Below are 17,697 nucleotides of genomic sequence, written 5' to 3'. Positions count from 1 at the left end.
CAAGTACTGGAAAGATCCCAAGCCAGGAAGATCCTGAGATGCTCTCAGCAGACAACAAACCTTGGAGTCCTCCGGAGGGAGCTTGTGCAGAACTGAATTTTAACCTAGAAGAGGCTCTCCTTGCAGAAATAAGTGTCTCGGGTATCAGGAGAATATTGACATGGGATGCAGATCAGCCTAGCTTTTGGGGCTTCTGCAGAATGGAATATTTCTTTGCTTCCAGTCCTGCAAAGAACAACATTCAAGATCAGGAAACCCAGATCCTCTAACCTGCAGATGCATCCAGTAGACATCTAGCGCTTTTGACAATCATACGGAAGACGTGGGAGGGGTTCTCAGCTTCTGCAGAACTCAACCTTTTACCCAGAAGGGGCTCTCCTTGCAGAAATAAGCGTCCTCGGCACCCCCTAAAAAGGGGGCAAATGAGTAGCTGGGATCTTGGGGGGGGGTGTTTCCAGAAGAGCCTCCCTCCAGATCCGGAGACTGAGAGATCACCCGAGTCTGGCTCGGCAGTCCACCAGAATCCGCTGCTTCCCTGTGAGGAGCCCAGCAAGGAGGCGCTTCGCAAGCTCGGCAGCTGCGGGAAAGGAAGAGCCAGCAAAAGAAGGAAGGCTCCGTTTGCAGACTCGGTCCGCTTCCTGCAAAGCGCGCCCTCGGCGTTGGAACGGTCGCTTCCTGCCCGCTCTTGAAAGCATCGGGCGAGATGCTTCTCTCCGGAGCGAGCAAAAGCAATTCGTCTGAACCCGACGGTTGTTTGCGAGGGGCGCCCTCTGGCGGATCCTGCGTGCCAAGCCTGCCGGGCGATGGACGGGGAAATGAGGTTTCCAACCCAGGATTGCTGGAGAGGGAGAGGCGGCTAGACTAGAGCCTGGCAGGGTAGACTCGCTGTGTGGCTCTTCTACTCCTTTCTACCATTTTATAACACCTTGGTAAGGCCACACTTGGAATACTGCATCCAGTTTTGGTCACCGCGATGTAAAAAAGATGTTGAGACTAGAAAGTGTGCAGAGAAGAGCAACAAAAATGATCAGGGGTCTGGAGGCTAAAACATATAAAGAACAGTTTCTGGAATGGGGGATGGCTAGTTTAATGAAAAGAAGGGCTAGGGGTGACATGATATGATAGCAATGTTCCACAGGTTGCCACAAAGAAGAGGGAGTCAAGCTATTCTCCAAAGCACCTGAAGGCAGGACAAGAAGCAACGGATGGAAACTAACCAAGGAGAGAAGCAACCTAGAACTAAGGAGAAATTTCCTGACAGTTAGAACAATTAATCAGTGGAACAACCTGCCTCCAGAAGCTGTGAATGCTCCAACACTGGAAGTTTTTAAGAAGAGACTGGACAGCCATTTGTCTGAAATGGGGTAGGGTTCCTGCCTGAGCAGAGGATTGGACTAGAAGACCTCCAAGGTCCCTTCCAATGCTGTTATTCCATTCCATTCCAGGTTCTGTCCAGAAAATTTCTATCCAGGAAACCATCAGCTGACATCTCTCTGCTTCTTAGACAACTTAGGTCTGGAGCCCACATGGAAATCAGAGAATGGCCCATAAAAACAATTACAGCTAGTCCTTGACTTACAACAGTTTGTTTAGTGACTGCTCAAAGTTACTACGGCACTGAAAAATGTGATTTACGACCATTTTTCACAGCTATGATCTTTGCAGCATCCCCATGATCATGTGATCAAAATTCAGACGCTTGGTAGCTAGTTCATATTTATTACCAAGGTCATGTGACCACCTTTTGTAATCTTCTGACAAAGTCAAGGGGGAAGCCAGATTCACTTAACAACCGGGTTACTAACTTATCAACTGCAGTGGTTCACTTAACACTTGGTGTCAAGAAAGGTCATAAAATGGGGCAAAACCCGCTTAACAGATGTTTCACTTAACAGAAATTTTGGGCTCAGTTGTGGCCGCAAGTCGAGGACTACACGTATTTGCAATCAAAATGTACCTTTGAGCAAAAGCGCACAAATATCTCAGGAAAGGAACTTCTGAAATGGGAAATGGCAATGAGCTGGCGGAAAAGGCAATGTGGAAAATTTCTGTATGGAATTAATTTAATTTAATCCTCTGCGAGGGAGGTGGAATCCTTTAAAAAGGGGCCACTAAGTGAACTGTCTTCCATTACAGGTAGTCCTTGACTTAACATTAGTTTGTTTAGTGATTGTTTGAAGTACATGTCGTCCTCAACTTAACAACAGTTCATTTAGTGACCATTCACAGTTACAATGGCACTGAAAAAAAGTGACTTGGGACCCTTTTTTCACACTTACGACCGTTGCAGCATCCCCATGGTCACGTGATTTACATTTGGATACTTGGCATCTGACTCGAATTGTGACGGTTGCAGCATGATCCCCTTTTTGCGACTGTCTGACAACAAAGTCAGTGACGAAACCAAATTCACTTAACAACCCTGTAACTGACTTAGCCACTGGAGTGATTCACTTAACAACCATGGCAGGAAAAGTCATAAAATGGGGCAAACTCACTTAACAAATGTTTCACTTAGCAACAGAAATTTTGGGCTCAATTGTGGTTGTAAATCGAGGACTATTTGTACAGTTGAAGCCATTGGTTTCTCCAGGCTGTCCAAGGGTTAAAGAGAGCGAGTGCTTCTCCCTAGAAAGGGCTTACTGAGGAGTGGATGGTCCTTCTGGCCCTTTCCTTTGCTATCCTGGCGAATTCCCCTCAGGGAAATGGCCCTTTGAGACCTCTTGAGAACCTTCAGAAAGGAACAGTTGGAAGGGGCGGTGCTAAGTTGGAAAAGAACTGTTGGAAAGGGTATGGCTAAGAGTTCCTGCCTGTCTGTGAGGAAGAACCGAGTGACAAAGATGTCCTCTTCTCCTGGTAAAACAACATTAGTAATATTATTGTGGGAAGTCAGCACCCCCCCCAGAGAAGGAAATATTAAAAGGGCAGAAAAATATATTTCCTCAAAAGGATTTTAAAAGCAGAAACCAACCTGCCCCCAAGCAGAAGCCAGCACTGTACAAATGCAGATGTAAACCATCAGAAAGGCCCCAGCTAGGAGATCAAGAAGACAAAGACACCTAAAATCTGCATACCCCGCCTGAGACAGGACATGGTAGGATTAACTCACAAAGGCCAAAGGGCACACCGAGATTCAGGTCAGGATATATGACACAGGAAATACAAAGCCTAAAATAGGAACAGGAAACTATTTCAAACAAAAGGCTTCAGAGGGTATAAAAACCTACTACCCACATGTGCTCAGCCCTTCTTTTCTCTCCTCTTTCCTGCCAAAAGCATTTTTCGGTCTGGCTCTTCAATAAACTGCAACCTTTCTAAAGCAGTCGCCATGTTGTTTATTTATCCCCGGCTTGGATGAACCAGGATGAAGACTTTTCTTTCAACATTATAATAATAATATAATAAAAATAATAATAGTAGTGCTGAGAGATTCTGCCCTAAAGTCCTTTTCCGGGGTAGGACTTGCCTTCTACTCTATTGAAGATACACTACTAGCAAACTTTGTCCTTGAGGAACAGCCCCTGATCTGAAGTGAGGGAAGATGGTGGCTATGGCATCTATGAGGAGAAGCTGTGGGAGTCCTGAAGGACAGAAAAATCCAGAATATTGAAAAGAATCGAATTCCCCAATGGGAATATTGTCAAAATACATCCAGTTCTTAAAAAAAAAAAAAAAAAAAAAGCTCAGGAATTGCAGAAGTGAGGGGAAATACAGGTAATCCTCAACTTATGACAATTGAGCCCCAAATTTATGTTGTTAAGTGAGACATTTGTTAAGTGACTTTTGCCCCATTTTACGACCTTTCTTGCCATAGTAGTTAAGTGAATCACTGCAGTTGATAAATTAGCAACATGGTTGTTAAGTGAATCTGGCTTCCCCATTGATTTTGCTGGTCAAAAGGTTGCAAAAGGGGATCACATGATTCTGGGACACAGCAACGGTCGTAAGTATGAAGCAGTTGCCAAGCATCTGAGTTTTGATCACATGATCATGGGGATGCTACAAAGGCCGTAAGTGTGAAAAATGGTTGCCAGTCACTGTTTTCAGTGCCATTGTAACGTTGAACGGTCACTAAAAGAACTGTTGTAAGTTGAGGACTACCTGTATAGGTGTGCAGGAAGCTTGGGGGAACGTTCAAAAAAGCAAATGTAATGTAATAATGATAGAAGAAAAAGATTGTAATGGAAACCAGATACAACTAGGAGTCAAAGGTGGATTCATAGGGCTGGAGGACTACATTTTAAATAATAATTAAAAAATACATAACTACATAAAGATCAGTACATTTATTTTTCTTTAATGGAGTTCTATGGCCATCTATCTTACATGCGTTGACTCTGCATAGCTAACATTGTGAAAAATAATATATATAAAATAATACACATATACATATTAATATAGGCAAATCCAAACCATTATCAGAGATAAATACTATTGAGTGGAATTTAAATCTTGGAGACTGAATATATGCAGTTTTCTTAGCAGGGTTACGGTTAATAATGGACAAGGTGAAAAAAACATTTTCCTGTCTATTCTAAATCTCCTCCTATTAAACTTTAATTGGATGATCCCTGGAACCTAAAGCTTTGCACCTGTAGAAGGAGTGGCAGAATCTGGGAGTGGAGTTAAAAGAGGAATCAGCCTTGAATTCCTAGATAGCCACAAGCGGACTAAGCACAACCCCCTTGAATTCACTTGTCCCTTATCTAACTACAAGTTGATGCTAACTGTTAGTTGAGAAGATTAATAGCCAACTAGCGCTTAGTATCTGTTTGTAGTTAGATAATGGGCAATGGAATTCAAGGGTTGGACTTAGTCCACTTGGGGCTACATAGGAATTCTAGGCTTATTCCTCTTTTAACTCTATCCACACCTTCTCTACAGTACCTGGGTGATTTATTTTGTTAATTTTTGCTTGAGGGTGCCAAACACAAACATAATCAAGCCACTAATCATTTGGATGGCTGCTTTTGAACTTTCGCCATCTCCTTTATATCATTTTTCAAATGGGGCAATCAGAACTATACACAATATTCATATACTATAGAAGGGAATAACAGTTGCAGCTGTTTTACTTCCATTCTTTTCCTACTGATCCCTAATGGGGGATTTGCTTGTTTTCTTATCTGCTACATACTGAGTCAATAGCTTCACTGGGGTCTCCATTATAACCTACTCCTTGCTTAATTACAGTTCAATATTCAACAATGTGTATGTCAAATTAAGAAATTATGCCCAAATACACATCACATTCAACGTTCTTCAAGAGAACTACATTGTCCACTGAATTGACTCTTCTGTCTATTTAAAGAGATTCCTCTCAAATTCTTCACACTTTACTTTTCCCTACTTTCAACATTTCAGTATCATCTACAGGCTTGGCCAAAGCATGGCATTTTCCCCCCAATGGTTTTGGGATATTAAGTGATTAACTGAAGTAGAGTCTCTTAGTTATCCAATTATGAGTTATTGCTGCCCTGTCAATAAATGTCATATCAGTCACATATCTGCATGACTGCCAAAATCATGCTTCAAAAAGAAACAGGTCAAGAATAAAAATAATGTAAATAAAATTTAATAAAATTTCATTGCCATTAAAGTAAGGAAGCAGACTGGTTCTTGTTTACATGCACCAACCATTATCTCTCACACCCAAACATGCTCTTTCCAACTTCCAAAGGGAACAACAAAAACATGAGAAATTGTTGACAAGTAGTTTTACTGGAAAAGGAGAAGCGGGGAATATAGAAACTAATAGGACTGGAGGTGTTTGAAGAAAAGATAAGTGGATATTTATCCACCTGGATAGTAGAAGAAAAGAGAGAGATCTCTACTGTAGGCCTTAGAGCAGACAAAGTCGCGACGTCACGTGATGTTACGCAATGTATCGGGATGGTTTTGCCATTGCCGGCAATGAGGTGGGTGTGGCTTCCGGATGAGGTGTCTGGCCCGTGGGCCAGCAGTTTGACACCCCTGCCTTAGAGAAGCAGTTAAATTTCAGATAAACAAGTCTAATAAAAAATCTGTTTAATAGAAAATTGGGCATATTGAGTATCTTGATGCAATGGGACTATATTTCAGGCATATGCTTAGTGAGACCCCATTAAGTTCATCTATAAGTGTAGCTATCACATAATCTTGGTCTCATTGTAGTAAATTGAAGCTCTTCTAAAATTTTCCTGTAATTGTCTTCATCTATGTTACCCCTTCTCTTCTCCTTCCTTTACTATTATTTAAGCATAATCCATTCTATTTCTATTTTCACACTGTGATTACGTTCTTTCCACACTGCATACATCTGTACGGCCTCTCCTCTTTGTGGCTCCTTTTATCAGAAGCTCACTATTCTCAATGCAACTTCTTCCATATTATATGCTGACAGGTGGAGTCTCTCTTGTGTGGATCCTTTTATGAAAAGAGAGGGAAGTATTGTGACTGAAACTCTTTCCACACTCATGACATTGATATGGTTTTTCTCCCGTGTGGATCCTCCTATGTGAATTAAGGGAACTGCTTGTAATGAAACTTTTTCCACAGTCCATGCAATGATATGGTTTCTCGCCAGAATGGATCCTCTTATGTGATATCAGGGAACTGCTTGTATGAAAGCACTTTTCACACTCTGTGCACTTATACAGCTTCTCCCCCGAGTGGATCTTCTTATGAGAACTAAGATGACTGCTTTGACTGAAGGTCTTTCCACAATCTATGCACTGATACGGTTTCATCCCTGTATGGATCCTTTCATGGGAACTAAGGGAAGCACTTTGGCTGAAACTCTTCCCGCATTCCGTGCACTTATATGGTTTTTCCCCTGTGTGGATCCTTTTATGGGCAGTAAGGGAACCACTGGTGGTGAAGCTCTTTCCACAGTCGGTGCATTTGTATGGCTTCTCCCCTGTGTGGATCCTTTTATGGCAGGTAAACTGACTGCTTTGAGTAAAGCTCTTTCCACATTCCATGCATTTATAGGGCTTCTCTCCAGTGTGAAACCTTTTATGAGAAGTAAAGGAACTCAAGTCTCTAAAGCTCCTTCCACAGTCCATACACTGGTAAGGCTTTTCTCCTGTGTGAATCCTTTTATGGGAAATGAGTTCACTGCTTGTACTGAATCCCTTTCCACACTCCATGCATTGAAAAGGTTTCATTCCTGTATGGATCCTTTCATGGGAAGTAAGGGAAGTGCTCTGACTGAAACTCTTTCCACACTGCATGCACTTATATGGTTTCTCCCCTGTGTGAATCCTTTTATGTGAAGTAAGGTTGCTGCTCCAACTGAAGCTTTTTCCACACTCCAGGCATTGATACGGTTTCTCCCCCGTGTGGATCCTTTTATGGGAAGTAAGATCACTCCTACTTATAAAGCACTTTTCACACTCTGGGCATTGGTATGGTTTCTCCCCTGTATGGATCCTTTCATGGGAAGTAAGACCACGCCTCATTGTAAAGCTTTTCCCACAGTCCATACATTTAAATGGCTTCTCCCCTGTGTGGGTCCTTTTATGGGAAATGAGATCGCTGCTTGTACCGAATCTCTTTTCACATTGCAAGCATTGGAATGGTTTTATCCCTGTGTGGATCTTTTCATGAGAAGTAAGGGAAGCACTTTGGCTGAAACTCTTCCCGCATTCCATGCACTTAAACGGTTTCTCTCCTGTGTGATTCCTTTTATGGGCAGTAAGAGAACCACTTGTGGTGAAGCTCTTTCCACAGTCTGTACATTTATACGGTTTCTCCCCTGTGTGGACCCTTTTATGGGAAGTAAGTTGACTGTTTTGAGTAAAGTTCTTTCCACACTCTGTACATTTGTAGGGTTTCTCCCCTGTATGGAACCTTTTATGGGAAGTAAAGGAACTCATGTCTCTGAAGCTCTTTGTGCACTCCATGCATTGATAAGGCTTTTCCCCTGTGTGGATTCTTTTATGGGAGGTAAGGTTACTGCTCCAACTGAAACTTTTTCCACACTCTATGCATTGATACGGTTTTTCCCCCGTGTGGATCCTCTTATGGGAAGTAAGATCACTTCTACTCACACAGGTTTTTCCACAGTCCATGCATTTATATGCTTTCTCCCTTGTGTGAATCCTTTCATGGGAAATAAGACTACGCCTCATTGTAAAGTGTTTTCCACACTTCTTGCATTTAAGTGGTTTCTCCCTTGTGTGGATCCTCTTATGAGAAATGAGATCCCTGCTTGTACAAAATCGCTTTTTACATGTCAAGCATTGATACGGTTTCATCCCTGTACAGATCAGTTCATGGGAATTAGGCGAAGCACTCTGGCTGAAATTCTTTCCACATTCCATGCATTTGTGTTGCTTATCCCTTACGTGGATCCTTTTATGTGCAGCAAGGGAACTACTTGTGGTGAGGCTCTTTCCACAGCCTGTGCATCTAAGTGGCTTATCCTCTGTGTGGATACTTTTATGGGAAGTAAGATCAATACTTGTACAGAACCTCTTTCCACAATCCATGCATTTATAAATTTTCTTTCTTGGGTAGGACTTTTTGTGCAAAATATGATCATTGGTTGCATAGAAACTTGTTCTGTGTTCTCTGCTTTTATATGACTTCTCCACTCTATGAATTGTTTTCTGGGTGTTGAAAGTAGTGCTCTCATTAAAGCTTTTCCTACTGTCTGAACATTTATGTGATTTTGGTGTCTCAATGCTTTGATGTAAAGTAAGATAGATATTTAAATTATTATTTTTTCCATGTTCCTTGCATTCAAGCTGCTTCTCTTTAGTGCAGATACTGCTATATTCATGGACATCTGATTTAGGGATGAACATTTTTTCAGGCTTTAAACAGTTCCCTTTTTCTTTGTGATGTTGTGTACGGAAGGTGCGATTTTCTCCATACTGAAAATTAGAGAATTTCTCGATCCTATTATTCAGCTGGTTTTCAGTCATGTTTGGCTCCTCCTGATTTTGCAATATCCCTTCTCCAGTTTCAGTTTGTTTCAAAAAATTCACACCTGATTCTTTATAATCCTCTGGTTGCTGCCTGTCAACTGTTTGGAAGAAAAAGAGAGAAAAAAAGAAAATTTATCGGATGTTTAAGATACAAAGTAAAAGTACCAACATATTATATTAGCTACATATTTATTTCAATACTATTGTATCACGTGCTGAGTATATGACTGGGGGCTTTCTTTACTGCATCGCAGATCTTTCCGGTTATTTCCAGAATGTCAGACTGCTTGGAGACACCTGAAATATGAGCTCCCACAGAGCTCCATTACTTTTCCCCATTGGAGAAAATAATTTAGTGTCAAGTGGAAACCTGTAGGGAGTAGCATCTTGAGTTCTGGAGTGGAGTGGGCTTTGTTGCTTAACAATCAGTTTCAAGTGTGGAAGAAAGCAAGTTGAAATTAAATCTAGAGAAAATGGAGATGCTGTTGCTACAAGAAAACTGGATTTAGATACTGGGATTCACTGGAAGTTTTTAAGAAGAGACTGGATGGCCACTTGTTTGAAATGGTAGGGTCCCCTGCTTGAACAGGGGGTTGGACTAGAAGACCTTAAAGGTCCCCTCCAGCTCTATTGTGATTGATAGATAAAAGTAATCCTCCCTTGGAAAAAAAACGCCAGATGTGCACTCCAGGAATGTTCCTTCATGCTCATCTGTCCTTGCATTTGTTGGCAGTCATATAGAGATCTGTGTTTACCCACAGTAACAACTTTGAGATAAACAGTGTGAGACAATCAGGATAATCAGAACTTGATCCTTTTTTTTCTCCTCCAAGTGGTGAGATTGCTTAAATGAGCTACATATATTGTACTTGAAAAGTTTTTCTGCCCAGTCCAATGGTTCTTTAATAAGGGCTAACCACAAGTTAACAAACTCTGCTCTGTGACAATTAGTTTATTAGAACTTTCCCACTTGTGCTGCTGCCTGAAACTGACCAGACCTTAATCAGTTTCATACTGAGGGTTGTGTGTCCAAAAGCGAACAAGGCAAAGAAACCCAGTAAGCACATTCCTCGCAATGTTTATGTTCAATTTTTGCCTGTTTACTCATAATATCTTCTTTCCAAATCAATGTAAATGCAAATATTAGCTTCTTAATAATTATCCAACTACAGGGTGAGCAATCCAAAGGAGAATTACTTGCTGTTTGCCCCTCCGCCAAGCTATTGGGGGGTGGAATCTCCCGGTATATATTCAGGGACAATTTTTAATAAAGTTTCCCTAAAGGGTTATTTTCAGTGCTGTCATCTCTCTTGCACTGTGGTTCTTTGGCATCTGCCCTGCAAACCCCAATTTAAGTGTTGATGCACAAATCAGAAACAACACAGGATTTTCAAATGCTATTATAGACAGGAAAAAAAAAGAAACATAAAAGACAGTTCTAAGGGGACTTGCAAACCCCAGTAAGCAACGTTGGAAACCGTCTCAGAAGGTGCTTGTTCCTTTCTTGAGAAAGCATGAAAATCTGAGCTCCTACCAGAACAAGTGTGAGAGGCAATTATTATTTTAATATTATTATTACTTTGATTTGTGGATGATGACTTCCAGTGAGGCGAGGAGAAACAAAGCCTGCATTTTTCATGGGGCATTACGTTTGAAATTTGCAGCTGGATGTGAGATATGGACTACTGAAATTCTCTCTGGAAAAAAGAGAGATCTGGAAATTTCCTATATGTATTTTGGACAGTTGATTTTTGTGAGCAGACAGTAGAAACTATTGTTTTCTGCACCTGTTTGTGATCAGCTAGAAGTTGTGGATTCCACCATCTCTGAGTAGTAAATGCAGCTTTTCAGGACTCAAGGTTTACTCAAACCTCTTCTTTTTAATAATTTTGGAGTATTAATAGGATTTAAAGATGGCTGGGAGGAAGAAGGAAAAAATACGTAAGACTAGTTTACCTGTGTACAGTTAAAGAGTAGGTTATTTTTTGTGATATTTAATGATTATCTGGACTAGATAGTTTTTCTTTTAGAAATACATAATGGTGTATCTAAATAAGGAGTTAATGTTTCAGGTAATGTTTAGTAGTTGATAAGAGGGATGAGGGGAACCCAGACTAAATGGAATGGGGATTACATACTTATATTATTAGGTATTTTTGTTGTTAATTTTTACTACATCTTTGTTGATTAATAAGGCTAGCTGAAGATTTAGATAAGACTTTGTAGAAAATAGGGTAAGATATGGAATGAAAAGGTATTGGGGCTGTATTTTAAGAGTCAATGATATATTGTTAATCTTGATTAATATTAATTGGAGATGAAAAGGGAAGACACTTAGCGGGGAGGGTTCACTTTCTAACTTTTATGTAGTTTCATATTCGGTTTTGTATTATCTTATTTATTTAACATAGTCCTTAAAATATGCTGAGATTATTATTTTGTTTTATATAGCTACCTATCTTACATCCATGACTCTGGGTCAGACATGTCAAACTCGTGATGTCACGTGATGTTGCACAACGTATCGGAGCTTTTTCGCCATTGCCGGCAATTGAGTGGGTGTGGTTTCCCGATGATGCATCCGGCCCGCGGGCTGGCAGTTTGACACCCCTGCTCTAGGTGCAATGCACATAAGGTTATATCAGTTATCTCCAGGAAAAGTACAAACCTGAATCTCTTCCAAGTAACTGATAAGCTGCTTAGCTCTTACCAGAATATATTTTCCCCACCAATTTCAACCCAGAGCAAAATGAATTACTTACTCATGGACTCCACATTCTTAGCATTTTCCAGCATGACCTCTCTGTACAGGGATTTTTGGTCAAAATCCAGCAGAGCCCACTCCTCCTCAGAGAAAAACACAGTTACATCTTCAAAGGACACAGGGATCTGAAGTACAAAAACACTCCTTGTTAACATACAGTTCTAGAAAATATTCGCAAATTCTTTATTCTAATGGCAAATATCCCACTCGTTGGGAACATCTCTTATATTCGTTTTGATCAACTCCTAAGGCACGTTCATTAAGCAAGTATTGGGATATTCCTATATGACACTTTAATGTCTTATGTTGCCCAGTGGGAGATACACAATATTCACTGAACAACAAGATGAACATGTTGGGAGATGTCCTCAAGAAGCTTGAGATGCTATGAATGGATGGATGGTATCAGATCACTGGGAAAGATGCTTATGCTCTGATAAACTGTTAGCTGGGAGATATTAAATTGGCTCCGAAAAAGTGATTCAGACCACTGTGGAGAGAGTTGCATGTTCCTTGAATGAATCATGTTGCACTTTGGGAGGTGGGATCCTCCTACCTGGCTTGGAAGTATAACCTTTGTTTCTGCACCATCACAAAGAGGAGACCTTTCCACTGGTACAATCATTATTGCTCCATTTTCTGAGAATGAGATAAAAGCAGAGGAATTAACCAGTGGAACAACCTGCCTCCAGAAGCGGTGAACGTTCCAACACTGGAAGTTTTTAAGAAGAGACTGGACAGCCATTTGTTCGAAATGGTATAGGGTTACCTGCATGAGCAGGGGGTTGGACTTGATTACCTCCAAGGTCCCTTCCAACTTTACTACTATTACTACTATTACTACTACTACTACTACTACTACTACTACTACTACTACTACTATTATGTCAATGTTTTAAAAACAGTTGGAGAAAAACTTTGCACACAGGACTAAGGTATTATTGTAACAGGAACTCAGGAAAATAAAGACTTCCAAGGACTCCAATACATGAAATGGAACCCTCTTTTACCTGATGAGATCTCCTGAGATGGGTCCTCCTGGAAATCTTCCCCAAGACAATTTCTTGAGGGAGGTGTGACATATTTCCTGATGCTTTAGAACAGGGGTGTCAAACTCAATTTCATTGAGGGCCGCATCAGCATTGTGATTGCCCTTGGGGCCGGGTGGGTGTGGCCAGGGTGGGTGCGGCCTACTGGGTGGATGTGGATGGAGTGGGTATGGCCTACTGGGTGGGTGTGGCCAGCTCTACATCGTTCATGTCAACGGTGCCTGTGGGGGCCTGGGCAGGAATGGGATAGATCTGAGGGTCTCTGGCAGAAGGGGGTGGGGACCAGGGCAAGTGCCATGGCATGGTCCACTGGAGGAGCTCACTGTTCCTCTCAGGACATGTGGGGGAGGGCTTATGGAGCTAAGACTGAATGCGTTTCAGCATAGATGGCCACCACAAAATTGTACATTGGCTCCCGGCTGGCTTGGGCCAGGGCCAAGGCAGAGGGGGCCATTCCCTCAGTTTCCAGGATGGCTTTGTGGGCCACATGAAACCAATTCGTGGGCTGCATCCGGCCCCCAGGTCTTGTGTTTCACATGTCTGCTTTAGAACCATGGGTGGCCACCTCCATGAAGAGCGCACAGGCCTATAATAGCAGGCAAACAAAATATTACTGCCCCTGTCCCAACTTGTTATATGTCCTTGGAAACAGAATAGAATAACAGAGTTGAAAAGGATCTTGTAGGTTATCTAGTCTAACCCCCACCCAAGCAGGAGACCCTACACCATTTCTGACAGAGTCTCTTCTTGATAGCTTCCAGTGAAGAAGCTCCCACAACTTCTGAAGGCAAGCTGTTCCGTGGATTGATTGTTCTCATTTTCAGAAAATGTCTCCTTATTTCTAGATTGAATCTCTCCTTGATCAGTTTCCAACCCTTATTCCTTGTCTGGCCTTCGAGTGCTTTGGAAAATAGCTTGACCCCCTCCTCTCTGTGACAGCACCTCAAATATTGGAACACTGCTATCATGTCTCCCCTGGTCCTTCTCTTCACTAGATCAGAGAAGGTGGACAGAACCATTTACTTAACCAGGGCAGAATTCTATTAAGACCACCCTAACTATATTGGAACGGAAACATGTAAAAATCATTTATATTGATCTCACCTGCCATTTTTGCTGCATTTTCTGCTCCACCTGGCTGAAGAGGAAGCTTTCAGCCAAACCCATTTGCTGGGAGCTGGTCTCTGCTCCACACATCCAGACACAGTTCTCCATCTGGGACAGAGTGCCCAAGGGCAGAGCCACCAGATCCATCATCTCAGCGTTCATGTGGTCTTCTTGGCTCAGCCACCGATCATAAAGATGGTGGAGTCGCCTGCACACGTCTCGGAGTCCTTCAGCCTCCTGGCAACAGAGTTCCCTGAAAGGGCAACGATGGAGGACACAGTGTGTGGTTTCTTCTTTCAGAACGTCCTGCTGAGTTCTTGCTGTTTGTCCAAATAAATCAAAAAGCTCTTCTGAATCTGCAAAGCAACTTTCATTCATGGGAAGAGAATCACAGAGAGAGACTCCTTCAGCCATCTTGAAGAATGAGGCATTTCTCCCCTCCATGACTCAATTCTTTGGGAATTGTGTTCAGCTCGCAGGCTTAGATGAAAAAGTGTAGCAAACTATAGTCCAAAGCACTGACAAAAACCTTTCATTATATATATACGATTACAATTTGCCTCCCTAAAAATATACACGAGAGTGTCTTGCAAGGATTAAAAGCAAAAACGGTAGGTCACAAGCACTAATGAAAATTGCAATGGGTGTTGAAAAGAAAAGAATCTTGGTCATTAACACATATACCACTTCCACCCCGGCTACAGATTACAAAGGATGTGCAAGTCTCTCTTGAAACTTAAGAATCCTTGACGTTTGTGGGAATTTAGTTTATTTTTTTGTATCTACCCAGGGTGCCACTTTGCAAAGGCGCAGATCTATTGGGAACGTTGACACTGGGTGCAGATCAGCCTGGATCTTTGGAGTGCTGCAAAAGGGACTATTTCCCTCCCATCAATTCCTGGAAAGATGAAATATTTGCAAAGGATGGGAGGGGGAATGTCTTAAGTCATTAACACAACATAAACAACTTCCACCAGACATAGGTATCACAAACAGTGTGTGGGTTAGAAATCTTGAAGTTTGTGAGTTTTAATTTTTTTTACAAATATCTACCCAAGATGCTACTTTGGAAGGACTCATATCCAGGAGGATATTGACATGGGATGCAGATCAGCCTGGCCTCTTGAATTTCTGCTGAAAGGAATATTTCCTTGCCTCCAAGTCCAGGAAAGGAGACATCTTCCCAAGCCAGGAAACCCAGATCTTCTGAACTGCAGATGTTCCAGATGCTCTTAGCAGAAACCCAGCCCTAAACTTGCTGGAATCTTTAAGACAACTGCAGAATTCAATCTTTTAACCAAGAAGCTCCTCTCTTGGCAGAAATAAGAGTCCGGCGCGCTCTGTAAAAATGGAGCAGCTGAGTGGGAAGTGCAGACGGTGGGAATATTGGGGGGGATTTCCAGCTTAGCCCCATAAAACACCCGTCTGGAGTCTGAAAAGATCTCCCGGCTTGGCTCACTTCCCCACGACGAAGGAGGCGCTTCCCAAGCCGGGCAGCTGCGGGAAAGGAAGGGCCAGCGAAGGAAGGAAGGAAGGCTCCATTTGCAGACTTGGTCCGCTTCCTGCAAAGCGCGGCCTCGGCGTGGGAACGGTCACTTCCTGCCCTCCCTTGCAAGCATCGGACGAGATGCTTTTTCCCGGAGCGAGCAAAAGCAATTCGTCTGAACCCGGCGGTTGTTTGCGAGGGGCGCCCTCTGGCGGGTCCTGCGTGCCAAGCCTGCGGGGCGATGGACGGGGAAGTGAGGTTTCCAGCCCAGGATTGCCGGAGAGGGAGATGCGCTAAAGCAGTGTTTGTCAACCTGGGCAACTTTAAGATGGATGGACTTCAACTCCCAGAATTCCCCAGCCAGCTGAATTCTGGGAGTTGAAGTCCAACCATCTTAAAGTTGCCCAGGTTGAGAAACACTGCGCTAAAGCCTGGCAAGGCGTACTCGCCATGTAGCTCGTCTCTATCACTTTCCTGATAGTCTAACTCTGTTTTTCTCACAGATGTAACTTTGAATAAAGCAAGTTATCTGTATGCCTGCTGAGAAGTGTAAGAAAAGCTGAGGGTGAAGGAACATTCCTGGAGTGCAGACCTATTTTTTCAAGGGAGGGCAATTCGTCTCAAACCCACTCAACCCCAGCATTTAAGCACAGTTTGCTTGTAACAACAGCACCTCCATTTTCTCTTGATTTAATTTCAACTGGTCTTCTTCCCCACTTGAAATTAAATGTTAAGCAATAAAGTGATGATATTCCACTCCAGGACTCTAGAGGCTACTCTCCAGACGTTTCCTCTTGACACCAAATTATTTTCCCCAATGGGTAAAAATAATGGAGCTTTGTGGGACCTCATACCTCAGATGCCTCCTAGCAGCAGTCCAAATTTCTAGGTATAGCGGGTACCTTGCTCAATAGTAGTAACTGTGAGAGGGACCTCGGAGTCCTAGTGGACAATCACCTAAATATGAGCCAGCAGTGTGCTGCAGCTGCCAAAAAGGCCAACACAGTGCTGGGCTGCATTAACAGAGGGATAGAATCAAGATCACGTGAAGTATTAATACCACTCTACAATGCCTTGGTAAGGCCACACTTGGAATACTGCATCCAGTTTTGGTCACCACGATGTAAAAAAGATGTTGAGACTCTAGAAAGAGTGCAGAAAAGAGCAACAAAGATGATCAGGGGTCTGGAGGCTAAAACATATAAGGAACGGTTGCTGGAATTGGGGATGGCTAGTTTAATGAAGATGACTACTGAGGATCTCCATAGACATGGAAGTCAGTACTACGTATTGTAGTAAAGCTGTATGACCAGAAACCTGGGGCCTCCTCTCCTCATTCCTGCCATCTGCAACTGAGGCTTCCAGGAGAAAAGCATCCCAACTCGCTCCTTTTGTCCTCCCGGGATGCAGGCAGCGGCTTCGATGCTTTAGGGAAACGCCAGAGACCAAACTTGGCACAGAGAAACGGCTTCCTGGCTTGGAGCCCGCGGGGAAGAAATGGATCTGCCGAAAGCTCCCCCCCGCTTGGAACCCCGATCCCAAGCGAGGCTGCAGGAGGACCAACCCCCCCCCCCGCCCCGCAGATGCAGCCGCGCACACGGACATCCAAGGCATTCCAGGCATCCTCGTTCTCTCCAGGGTCTCCAAGGGTTAAAAGGAGCGAATGTTTCTCCCTAGAAAGGCCGTACTGAGGAGAGAGTGGCCTTTCAGGCCCTCTCCTTCGCTGTAGTGGCGGAATCCCCTCAGGGAATTCCCCTGTTGAGAACCTTCGGAAAAGACCCGTTGGAAGGGGCGGGGCTAAGAGTTCCTGTCTGTCTGTGAGGAAGACCTGTTAAAAGCGGCCAATGCCAATAAAAGAATTATATGTAGCTCAGGGTTGAAATGAAGGGTCCTTGGTGTTCTCTGAGCTTAGTGGTTTTCTTGCAGACATTTCGTTATCCAAACTAGGTAACATCATCAATGCTAGTTATGGGTAATGAAATGTCTGCAAGAAAACAACCAAGCTCAGAGAGCACCAAGGACCCTACATTTCAACCCTTAGCTACATATAATTTCCTGATGATCAGCTAAAATAAGGAAATCCCATTGTAGCAATAGCACTTAGACTTATATACCGCTTCTTTCGTTATTCAATATGTTTGCAATTTACATTTGTAGCAAGGATTTATAGCATGAACAGCACAACACTAATGAAAGATAGTTGCAAAGGGGTGACAAAAATCCTTAGTCGTTAACACAATGCATACCACTTCACATCAGAATCAGAATAGCTGGAAGGGACCTTGGAGGTCTTCTAGTCCAGACCCTATACCATTTCAGACAAGTGGCTGTCCAGTCTCTTCTTAAAAACCTTCAATGATGAAGGCACCCACAACA

General features: G+C 42.8%; 1 protein-coding gene across 1 annotated transcript; it reads right to left on the bottom strand.

Moving 5' to 3' along the window:
- Positions 1–6,368: 6,368 nt before the first annotated feature.
- On the bottom strand, positions 6,369–8,912 carry LOC114922150 (zinc finger protein 708-like). Its single transcript, XM_029285367.1, has one exon. The coding sequence runs from the start codon at positions 8,910–8,912 to the stop codon at positions 6,369–6,371; it is 2,544 nt and encodes an 847-aa protein (XP_029141200.1).
- Between the last annotated feature and the right edge of the window lie 8,785 nt (positions 8,913–17,697).

This window comes from Protobothrops mucrosquamatus, unplaced genomic scaffold (assembly GCF_001527695.2).
Source record: "Protobothrops mucrosquamatus isolate PMUCROS unplaced genomic scaffold, P.Mucros_1.0 scaffold1569, whole genome shotgun sequence".
Lineage (NCBI taxonomy): Eukaryota > Metazoa > Chordata > Lepidosauria > Squamata > Viperidae > Protobothrops > Protobothrops mucrosquamatus.
Note: the sequence above shows the minus strand (reverse complement) of the source record. Positions and strands in the feature narration are given on the sequence as shown.

What these genes read in the sequence shown, in the direction of transcription:
- LOC114922150 (XM_029285367.1), bottom strand. Translation starts at nt 8,912, where the DNA reads ATGACTGAAAACCAGCTGAATAATAGGATCGAGAAATTCTCTAATTTT.